General features: G+C 36.4%; 1 protein-coding gene across 1 annotated transcript in view; it reads left to right on the top strand.

Moving 5' to 3' along the window:
• Positions 1 to 4,970: 4,970 nt before the first annotated feature.
• LOC115219066 (soma ferritin-like) overlaps positions 4,971 to 12,842 on the top strand; it is a 22,805-nt gene continuing 14,933 nt past the window's right edge. Inside the window, exons 1-2 of the mRNA XM_029789128.2 lie at positions 4,971 to 5,256; positions 9,047 to 9,123. Coding sequence (XP_029644988.1) covers positions 5,163 to 5,256; positions 9,047 to 9,123 — 171 coding nt within the window. The 5' untranslated portion in view covers positions 4,971 to 5,162. The remainder of the gene's footprint in view (positions 5,257 to 9,046; positions 9,124 to 12,842) is intronic.

Genomic DNA, 12,842 nt, shown 5'->3' with positions numbered 1-12,842 from the left:
GGGTCAATGTAACCGACCTAGTCCCCTCCCCAAAATTTCAGGCATTGTGCCTATACTAGAAAGGACGCCTGTTCGTAGCTCGTAAGTTTTCTTTGAAATTCGTTGTTTTAGTAGTCGCTATTCGAAATTTTTTAACTGTTTTCCAGTAAGCCAGGAGCTTCATGAGACCATAGCAGAGACACTTCCGGGGAAAGAAAAAAAAGTGGGGAAAACAAAGGAAAGAAGGAAGAAGGGGGCAAAAAAGAGAAAAAAAGAAAAAGCCGTTGGAAAATCGATTGTAGCAGTGACTTGAGATCAATCCCTAGGGATATCTGAAGAAGGAATTTTTATATTCCGCAATTATTATATCAGATTATGGATGACTAAATTACAACAATTATTATAGTCCATTGTTGTTAATACAGTGCATTGTTGTGCCATTCAAAACACATTATTAATATATATATACATAGGCGCAGGAGTGGCTGTGTGGTAAGTAGCTTGCTAATCAACCACATGGTTCCAGGTTCAGTCCCACTGCATGGCATCTTGGGCAAGTGTCTTCTGCTATAGCCTCGGGCCGACCAATGCCTTGTGAGTGGATTTGGTAGACGGAAACTGAAAGAAGCCCGTCGTATATATGTATATATATATATATGTGTGTGTGTATGTGTTTGTGTCTGTGTTTGTCCCCCTAGCATTGCTTGACAACCGATGTTGGTGTGTTTACGTCCCCGTCACTTAGCGGTTCGGCAAAAGAGACCGATAGAATAAGTACTGGCGGTGCTCCAGCATGGCCGCAGTCAAATGACTGAAACAAGTAAAAGAGTATATATAATAACAAAATAATATATAAACATATGCATATATACATACATATATGTACATACCTACATCAATATGTATATATACATGCATATATGGGTATAGGACACAAAAAAAAAACGTTGGACACAATAAGAAACGAAAACAAACACAAAAACATGGAAACGGACTTTTTTTCAAACAACGAAAAAACAGAGTGCAAGATATACAACACAAGGAATATTCCCCTTCTTCAGTTGTCCCTGTTTCGGCTACTCCGCGTTTCGAAGGTATATATATATATATCAGAATTTTTTGCGTAATAAGATAAAAAACCAAGGCTGTATAGATATTAGAGCAAATACTCTAATATCTATACAGCCTTGTTTGTTTTTTTATCTTATTACGCAAAAAATTCTTATATACACACGCTGACATAGAACCAACGTTGAACCCTTTATTAGCAATATTACCGAATCTAGAACTTAACTATGGTCTGTCTATAGCACTTGTTCAGCATTACCTGACACCTTTGGATATCAATGACACCATTATCTCTTATAACCTCAACTTCTCGCTATATACATACATACATACATACATATATATATATATATATATATATATATATTATATATATATATATATATATATACTAGCAAAAACTGTCCGATGAACGGCAACGGGAAACTCAGAGTAACAGGTTTTGTTGAATTTTCTGCTGCTTTAATTAAAGCATATTACTCTACCACTGGTATTTGAGTACTCTTTTTTCCACCTTGTTTCACATTTATGTGTATACTCCGGTATATATATATATATATATATATATATATATATATATATATATATATATATATATATATAATATATATATATATATATATATATATGTATGTATGTATGTATGTGTGTAATTGAAATGTACCGATATATATCTATACATGATTACATATATATATGTGTGTATCTGTGTGTTTGTGTTTGTGTTTGTGCGTGTGTGCGTGTGTCTGTGTGTGTTTGAGAGAGAGAGAGAGAGAAAATGTCACAGATAATGAATCAATGGATAATTAAATGTTTTAGACTTTGATCAAACAGATGTCTGTAGTACAATTAAGCACGTTATTGAACATAATAAAGAGAATAGTTATGAATCATCTTTCGGAACAATAAACTTGGCAGACGATAAAATGACGGCCTCGTTTCTAGGTTAGTATAAGTGTTATCATACAAGCAAAAATAATCTTTCTTTCCTTTTCCCTTTCATTATTTTTCTTTCTTTTTTCTTTTCTTTCCATCGGTAATTTTTCCAGTTGCACCAAATTCCGCTGTTGAATGAAGGTATCAACTTTTTCATCGGAAATTGCTCGTGTTTCTTGTGAGAGGTGGTTCATTAAGAATAGTGTCCTGCCATTTAATTATGTCCATGTAGTTTGAGTGGCAAAGTTTAGGGTAGGAACTTTGAAAGGTCGCACAGATTTTCCTTTTTACTGTGTTCAAGCCTGCTTTCTGCGCCTCCATGCTAGTTCTGGAATGTGGCTACGTTCATCGTTTATCATGCCCAGTAAAATATTTTCTGGGTGTTCGAAGTAAGCATTCCGTTGTACAACTGGAAACACAATGTCTTGTACCGCTTGATCCATTTCTCTCGAAGACTTAATCGTCTTGAACACATTTAGGGCCTCATTTTCCGAGGAACTGTTTCGTTTAATTGTGAACCACATTGGCACATAAACTTTCATTATATAGGCAACAATTAATTTCATCGTGTTAGAAGGATTCTCGGTGGCAACATACAACCGTAGCATACGATTTGGAGTTGTAAGCCATCGAGAATGTGCCATTTTATCGCGATCCCTTTATGCCATTTCAGATGAACATTTCCTTTTAGAAATAGACTGGTGGATATCAAGAAGGTATTTTTGATCAGTGCTGAGATCATTTCTATCTACTGATGGTAAGTACGTTGGAAGCTGATTAAATTTCACAACACTTAGTGTTTCACATCACTCCAGTCTCTTACCAATCGGACCAAGAAATCCACGTGGTCCGTTAGTTTTTCCGTCGAGATGATTAATAAGATGGTGTAAGGGAAGCAAATTTGTGTGGAGCTGACACACAAGCCAATGCAATGGCTTCTTCAATTTATCCTCCCAAAGTCTAATTGGCGCCTCCTTTTGGTCCTGTATTGACTGCAGAACCATCGCAGCCTACAGCTATCATGTGATTGGTTATTATCTCATTGGTTTCCAAATAATTCAACAAACCATCGGACATTACTTTTGCAGAACCCGTTTTAACAGCGAAGTGCCCAAGATGGCGGGACTCAGGTTCTTCTTTCAAAGAAATCTGTTCTTTTTGAATCGTTTTCTTACGAAATGTTTTTCCTATTTGTTCACTTACGTGGGTTATGTCCCTCCTTCCATCAAAATACACGGCAAATAATGGTTTATATGACCCGCCTTGCTGCTGCAGAGATTTACGTTTTCTGGATCGTTCCCGCCTTACTTTCGATCTGTCTATAACGAAAGAACATTCACCAGATGCACTTGCCGTTAAGTCGCTGATGACCGAACGTGTAAGAGCAGTAGCACGATCTGACACACCGGTGCGGTCACAGGCAGAAGCTAGTTCTGGGAATTTCATTCGTTTTATTGGTGGTTTCGAACTTAGGTTTTTGCTGACGTCTTTTCGTTTCGTGGAAAATGGAATTGGAGAATCTTCATCTTCACCTTCACCTGATTAATTTCCAGATTCACTGCTTGATGACAACGCTATCAATTCAGAATCCTTTGCTGACGTAGAAGGCCGGCTGTGCTCTGGCCGATTCTTTCTAATTAACCTCTGAACGTTCTGTTTAGATACTGCTTGATCTATTCCCCCAATGATCATTTTTCAATTTGTCCGTTGATCCTGTAAAAAATCTTGTTCTCTCTGGTGCTTTTTTGTCTCTGCCACAACCGAAATTTTGAAAGAAATTGCACTTGCAACAAGAAATGTCATATAAATCTTTTATTACATTGTTTTTAAACACATTACGCTTTGTTTGAAACAATGGCACATTTTTTTCTATTTTTGACAGATTTTAGTAATGCTTGGTACTTTAGATAAAAGTTTAAGATTTTCGGTTTAACTAATCCAATCATAACACAATGGATGGATGCCTTTTGCCAAAGAATTACTTTTCTTGCTACAATCCTGACAATTTGTTTAATTAAAGTATCTTTCTTAACTACATTCTTTTCTTTCATATATATATATAAGCGCACATACACACACACATGTATGTATGTATGTATGTATGTATGTATGTATGTATTTATGTATGTATGTATGTATATATGTATGTATTTATGTATGTACGTACGTACGTATGTATGTATGTATGTATGTATGTATGTATGTATGTATGTATGTATGTATGTATGTATGTATGTGAGTGTGTCTTGGTGCTTGTTGTTGTCCCTGCCAACGGGTGTGAATTTGTTCACATTTCCGTGATCTAGCAGTTTGTCAAAAGGAGACCGATAGAATAAGTACCAAATATAAAGAAAAAGTACTGAAGGCGAAGTGTTCGACTAAACCTTATCAAGACGGAGTTCCAGCATGGCCAGAATCCAAGGACTGACACAAATCAAAGATAAAGAATAAATATAAATGGTCACGACTGGAACCTTTTTGATCATTGACTCTACGAAATCAGGCTAATAACGGCAACGAGCAATATACCCTAGTGCTGGCCTAGTTAGATGCCACTCCAAGATGATGATGGTATGATATAGAACAGAATTTTGGGCAAATTATTAAACCGTTTCTCTTCTGTTTATTTTTACCGATTACAACATAATTAAACATGTCGGCATAATGCGACCTTTGGCAGTTGTGACGTTTTCCCGTTGTCACAGGCACACAGGCACACACGCACACACGCACACACACACATACATACACACACACACATTTGCACACACAAACATACACCTACCTGCACACATGCCTGCACACTTGCCTGCACACATGCACACACTTGTACATCCGTACAGAGAGAGTCTCACACGCTTGCACAGATGAACTCACACACACACACACACACACACACACACACGCATACGCATACACACACACACACACACACACACACGCACACGCACACACACACACACACACACACACTGATATATATCAGTTGAACTTTAAACACCAACGTCATATTGTAACTCGCTCCCGCAAAAGGAAGAGTCGTGTCAGTTGGTCATTACAAACACCCAAAGGCTGCTGCTGTTTTTTTTTTCTTACATCTGTAACAAGTGAACGGTGATATTTTTTTCTTGCCACCAGGAGACCAACAGCATCACCGAAATAAAATAAAAGTTTTTAAAATGGACAACAACAGCAAAATAATGAGGAGAACTATCAGCATATTACTTGTTTTCAATCTGTGGATATCTTTATCCGCCGCAAATTCCTATTGTCGTAAGTTCAAAATCTTTCCAACTATTTTATTTTGTAAAGTAGTAAATCCAATTTTTAATGTTTTTTTTTTATTTATCTTTCTACATGTTTCAGTCATTAGACTGCGGTCATGCTGGGGCACCGCCTTGAAGAAGTTTTGGTCGAACGAATCGACCCCAGTACATAGTGTTTTTTGAAAGCTTGATACTTATTCTGTCGGTCTCTGTTGCCGAACACCGCTAAGTTATGGGGATATAAACACACCTTCACCAATTGTCAAGCGGTAGTGGAGGAGAAATGCAGGAATACAAACACACCCGCACACACGCACACATACATATATTATATGCGTGTGTGTGTGTGTGTCTATATATATAATAATAATAATAATAATAATAATTGTAGTATTTAGTTTTCACTTAATGTATATGTTGTAGTTTATATATATATATTTATATATATATATTTGTTTTAAATATTTTAATTAATTGTATCTTATTTTTATTCTATTTTTTTATTTAAACAAGAATATATTTGTTAAGATATTTCGCATTTCACAAGATTATTTACGTATATTCATTAATTTATCTAATTAATCATTTTATAGTTTTTATCTTCAACCTGAAGAGTGGCTATATTTATATTGACGTGATTTTACTATTATTATTACTATTATCATTTCTTAAATATAGCCACGAAACACGTGTCGTTATTCTACCAAATATATACGTTTTATTTATTATTTTGCACATTACTTAATCATTGTTATATGTTTTATCTTACATTTAATCTTTCTATATGTCATTTTTCTAAATGGTATAATTTAGTTTTTCATTTTTGAATTGATAAAAGGTGTTTTTTTCTAATATATATATACATATATATATATATATATATATATATATATATATATATATATATATATATATATATATATGTATGTATGTATGTATGTATGTATGTATGTAATTATATATTTATGACGGGCTTCTTTCATTTTCCGTCTGATAAATGCGCTCACAAGGCTTTGGTCAGCCCTAAGCTATAGCAAAAGACACTTGCCCAGGGTGCCACGCTGTGGGACTGAATCCGGAACCATATGGTTGGGAAGCAAGCTTCTTATCACACAGCTACGCCTATTATATATATAAAAAAAAGCATAAAATCCTTCCCGAGTCATACATACTCATAGGACTGATTTCCCAGTTTCCGTGGATTATATACTCCCCGCTGGAAGGAACGCCGTTCTGTCACAGGATTTTCTCATTTTTGCCAGCTGAGTGAATTGGAGCAACATGAAATGAAGTGTTTTGCTCAAGAACCCAACGCGTCGTCCGGTCCATGAATCGAAACCACAATCTTACGATCATGAATCCAACATCCTAACCACTAAGCCACTCACCTCCATAAAATGTATTCGCACAAGCATGTCATCGTCAAACAAGGTATTTTATAGTTTGGCGCTTAGTTACAGTTTAGTTATTTTACTGCCCTGAGTTCGAATCCCGGCGTGGTCAATTTCGCTTTTTTAATTTCTCCTCCTTGGAAATGAAGGAATGGTCTGGCAACTTTTCCCAATACAACCCACTTACGTCTACGTTAAAAATCTGTTCGGGAAGAAACCCATTTTCTTCGATGATCTTCTTTAAAGCATTAGGAAATTCCGCCGCAGCTTGTTCGTCAGCTGATGCATTTTCACCTTGCTTCTTAACGAAGTGATAACTTCATCGCTCCTTAAATCTCATGAACCATCCTTGATTTGCAATGAACTCTACATCCTTCTCACCTGGATATTTTTTCTTCAGGTCCTCAAACAAAGACAACGCTTTCTCTTGAATGATTTCTTGACTAATACTAGCGCGCTGACAATTCAACCTAACAATCACGGCAGGAGGGGCAGATGAGGGCAGCTGCATCGAACTCTCTCATGCACCAAATAGCAGTTGCTAGAAAGCCTCCATGAAGTGAAACCAAGTAGCAACACCAAATGGCGGTGCCCCAGCATGGCCACAGCTCATAAGCTGAAACTAGAATCAATCAATCAATCAATCAATCCAAAGAGAAAGAAGACTTTCCATTTCTTCAAATATTTTACCTCTTTTCTTATTGATGACAGTGTTCTTCATCCCTGAGACTTTAGATTTGTTATGTGCTAAAATCTTGTCCTTGTTATGTACAATCGTCGATACAGTTGTCCGACTCATCTCAAAAGATCGTGCAATTGCTGCCACTTTTTCACCTTTTTCATGGCGTTTTATCATAGCCGGTTTATCTTCCAGCGTTATAGCTTGACGCTTAGAACTTTCACTATGGATCTTTTTAAGAGCCATGGGGGTAAAGAATAAAGTCACAAATTAATGAGAATGTTGCCGATAAACAGACGTAAACAAATCTGAATTCAAATCAATGGCGGGAACTATGAGTGACAACGACGCCTAACGGTAGATATTGCAACTACAGTGCAATAGGAGCTCCGAAAGACCGATAAATAAGACAACACAGCTGATTTCATGATTTCGTTCATTAAGCTACTCTACTTTATGGCGTGTATCTTAACATTTACTGTACATATCTTAATATGATTTTATATGCTTTTATTCTTATTTATTGTATAGTAACATGATTTTATGTGCTTTTAATGGTTTTCTAGTGATTTTACGATTCCAATATTTGTGGCGGACAGATGTGAAGTCGAATAAAATGATTTAACTTGATTTTTAATTTTCCATATATTATTTTTGAAAACCGACGTATAATCGAGAGCGACGTAAATCGGAACGACTTAAGTCGAGGTATCCCAATATATATATATATATATATTATATATATATATATATAATATATATATATATATATATATATATATATATAGGGAGAGTTTACGAAAAAATCAAAAGACGAAGACAGGTGGTGTACAAAACAAACAGATGTATTAGTATAACGCTCAGGGATAGAAAAAGTCTTTTACGTTTCGAGCCTATGCTCTTCTACAGAAAGGGAAACAGAAAAAAACAAGGAGAGAAAAAATGTATGTACAGGAAAGTTTAGAAAGTATAAAAATAAATATAAAAATAAAGTAATGGCAATAATAACAGTTTTACGTAAAGTTCAAAGGTTTTTGACGTCGTGGTGTATTGCAAGGATTTCTCATCAAGAGTAGAGTCCACAGTGATTCGTATGTAGGAGAGGTGCAGCCGGAGGGTAAATATCCAAACGAGAATCCGTAAAGGGTAGATAAAGAGTAGATAAAGAGTCCAGCGGAGAAGTTCGTGGTGGTAAGAAATGACAGGATCAACATGTGCGACCACGTGAGCAACTGGATACATAGATAAAGATATGAATATAAACTCAAATATTGTATTGTGTGAAACAAATGAGGGATTTCTGAAATTAATCTTTCAGTCAGGGAAAATGGCGATGTGTATGGCCCTTTACATAACCTCAGAGACAGGTTGTAGGAAGGGAAGCGGCGAGAGAAGTATCTCCAAACTGGAAACCTGGTTCAAAAGCTTACAACATCGTGGTCTCTGTCACAGTCAAGGATAAGGTGGTGGTACATTTTGTAGGGTTGGAGTGTATTCAAATTGAATATTTATCTTACGAATGTGATCTTGAGTCAATGTATGTACGTACATATAATAATCTCTCTCTCTCTCTCTCCTCTCTCTCTCTCTCTCTCTCTCTCTCTCTCTCTCTCTCTCTATCCATCTAAATATCTTTATATCTATATCAACATACAAATTGCAAAAGAAACAACAATAATAACGATAAGTCTACTCGATCTAATGATCTCTCATTTTTTTTTTTTCAGTTGATAAGAATGACGTTCAACGATTAAACAACCAGATAAAGAGAGAGTTAGAAGCGAGCATCTTTTACATGGCGGCGGTAAGTATCCAGCGAAATAATTATAATGTTAGTTCATGGGATGCACGCAGAAAAGAGAATCGAAATAATTACATATTTATTCATTCTTGATACACTCTTGCTGGTTCGAACATAAATATATAACCGTTACTGTTTTTCACCATCGGTGAAACCTCTTTCCTTTAGGCGATGTGTGTATGTGCGCACACATAACACACACGATTCACTGATTCGAGATATTTCGGCGTTTCGGCCTCGTTCTGTGACTCATCAGTTGCACCTAGCTCCCGGATTATTGAACGTCACAGGAACATGAACATTCATTCATTACAATTTTTTTGCTGATGAGTGCAGCTGACTACCAAAGGGCAATAATGAATGGAATGCACACAGAACAGAACTCAAACAATAATGTTTATAATCATTCTTTTTAAGTTCTGGCAGTTTCACACGTGAATATTTGATCGTTGTTTTTCACCATCGGAGAACACCTCCTTCCTTTAAGTCATAACACGCAATTCATTGGTTCAACTGTGTAAAGGTACTTCAAGACACCGCGGTGTATCGACCACGTCGTCTGTTTTCTCAGTCAACGCTACTCCACCACACCGATGAATCTCACAAGAGCATGAAATCTTGTGTACAGGAATCATCAAGCAAACTATTTGCTGGTGCGTGGAGATGTCTTGCCAAGCATATAATACTTTGTGACAAAATTTACAATTTTTTTTTGTCTTTGGTTAGTAAGGATTATTTCCCATTTGCTTCTAACTAGAAATCAAAGGAAACTATTCCATTTAAACTTTCCTTCTATGTCTTGGGCATCAATGTTATCAAACTGGCCTATTCTCCATTACATTTCAGGCAGATTCAGCGCTGAGTTGCTGAAGCAGAAATATCGTAATAGCAAATGCCCTGCCCAATACCATAGAATTCCTTGTCAAAAATAGTGATTAAAAACGTATTATTTTTATAATTGTTTACTTCAGAAAAAACTGAAGGACCGCTGCAATAAGTGTGTGAATCGGCGAGGGGAAATATGTTGAATAAAATCATAATTAACTGATCCTCCTGTATTTTCTTTTACCCAAAGCCAGGGACTTTTCAGCACCCCCTCATACCTGTGTGCTTTGGGTATGTGCAGTGTTTTATTTTGATTTTGTATTTTGCTCTTCTATTTACTCTGTCCTACAGAAGTGTTTTTTAGTCGTATTTTCTGTGTGCTGTGCATCTGTACAAGTCCCGACATCTTAATTATGCATTTGTCCACATCCTTTTTAATCAGTCCCGAGTTACCTGTTACTGCTGGGGTACTTTCTGCCTTCAGTCCCCACATGTTCTATCTTCAGTTCCCACATTTCTATTTGCATATTTTTGCATTTCATTCTTTTGTCCTTTTATTTCATTTACTTGTTTCAGTCTTCAGACTGTGGCCTTGCTGGAGCACCGTTCAGACGATTTTTAGTTCATATACTTGACCCCAGTAGTTATTTTAAAGTCTGGTACTTAATCTACCGGGCCCTCTTACTGTAATTACAGGGGTATAAACAAACCAACACTGGTTGTCAACCACCTGTTGAAGTATTTGAAAAACATAGACACAGATACACACACATATATGTTGGAGGTTCTGTGACACACATACATGCACGCACGCACACATACACACACACATACACACACAAGGGTGTTTGACAGGAAACTGCTGCTGTTGCTGTTGCTTATGGTTGCTTATGAGGTTAGAGAGGGGTGACTACTTATGGGATGAGGTAAAGAGTGAATGTACTACACAAGGGGAGCGAACTGCTTCTAGCTTGTATTTTTTTTCTTATGTTTAGAAAGTCTTTTTGCTATGAGTGAAAAGAGGGAAAAGAGCATACAATATTTCCCTATAATTCTTTTGTCAGATTTTCCAGTAGTTGTAGATGGTACCATTTTGCCCTTGTTCTGGTCTCCTCAGCACGACATAACTCAAGATTTTGAATTTGGTTTATAATCATTTAAAAATTAACGCCGGGCTTCCACACAGTTTCCGTCTACCCAATCCACTCAGTTGGTATTAGTCAGCCCATGGATATAGTGGAAACACTTGCCCATGGTTCCTGCCTGTCAGAAAATGTTTCTTCTTTTTTCCGGTTTTTAACTCCATTTGACATTTTGGTTTCCCTTTGTTCTGCTGTGATTCTAGCAGCTATTAATACTTTCTTCACTATTACATAACATAGAAGGCTATATTTACTCTAGCTAACTCCACGCAGTCTTCTATAGTCTTCTCTTCCACCTTCTTTCTAAGTAAGTATAATCTTGCTACTCCTGCCCTTGGGTGGAGTCCTCCATTCATATTGAATTCCTTACTAGTTCTTCTGATTTGCTAATTCAGTTTTTCTCCAATCTTCAAAAGCTGCTGAGTATCTAAGTAATAATACTGCCCACGTATTTATAGCCTTCACTAAATTTTGACCATTTAGCCTTGACTTCAATAACGTCCTCACCTTTCTGATGTACTCCATTTCAATTTTCGTTTTCATTTTTATAGTTAGTACTCTGTCAGATTCTAATACTCCTAGATACTTTTAATTTTCTCCTTCTTTTAATGTTCGGCCATCTAGGAATTGAATGCCTTCACTGCTGACTACCTGTCCCTCTCTCATGACTAATATTGCACACTATGCCAAATTCCATGCCTATGTCTTTGCTGAAGCGTCTTACAGAATTTAGTAAGGAATTTATCTCTTTTACATTCTTACTTAAAAGCTTCACATCATCCATGTAGTACAAATGGTTAATTTTTTCCTTACTATTTCTGAACTGATTCCATGCTTTTGCAGTCCTTCATTTAGAACTGCTTTGTCTATGTATAATATAGATCATGCGTTCTTCTAGCCTTCTTCATTGACCTTTCTGTTCTTCTGGCTGTAAACTCTGGTTGTTAAGACGCACGTAAATGCTTTCTGAAAGCATTCCTGCTTGCAGATTCCACACTAAAGCTAAGCAAGTGACTGGTCCATAGTTTTTAGCTGTATTACCCTTGCTTTTATCTTTCATAAGGAGAATTGTTCTCCTTCTAGTTATCTAATCTGGTATTATTCCTCCATTAAAGTAAGCCTGAAGTTGTTCCCTCAACCTCCCATGTATGCTACTAAATTTCTTTAACCAGTGCCCTTGAATTAAGTCTGGTCCAGGGCCCTTCCAATTCGGCATTTTTCCTAACACTTTACTTATTAATGCACTAGTGTACCCTTAGATCTGACTGTTTCTCACTGACAACATTTTCCCCTCACCTTCTTTACCATACAGCATCTCCATTATAATTGACTGGCTTATCCCAAATATTACTCCAGAACTTTCTAGCTTCTTCTGTATTACTTTCTTCTCCGCCTTTTATTTGGTTATAAAATCTCCTCTGGGGATGTCTTAAATAATCTAGTCTTTTGATACTGATCTATTCTTTTCTGATATCTGGAAAGCCTACGTGTTACTCTATGATATGTTGTTTCAACTCTTCTATGACTATCCCAAATCCTTTCTCTTTGACTTAGTATCTTTTTATTATTTTACTCAGATCTCGTCTTCACGATTTCGCTTTGTTTTGTAGTTTCTTTTCCCACATTTGCTCTTTTCTAACCTTTCCTTGTGGAATATCTAATCTTCTAGTAACTATTACTCCTCCTGCATAGATCAATAAGTTAGTGTCTCCTATAGTTTTAGTATACATCTTACTGATAACAGAATTTACTTTT

Source organism: Octopus sinensis, linkage group LG14, assembly GCF_006345805.1.
Source record: "Octopus sinensis linkage group LG14, ASM634580v1, whole genome shotgun sequence".
Lineage (NCBI taxonomy): Eukaryota > Metazoa > Mollusca > Cephalopoda > Octopoda > Octopodidae > Octopus > Octopus sinensis.
This window is presented reverse-complemented; position numbering and strand designations above follow the sequence as displayed.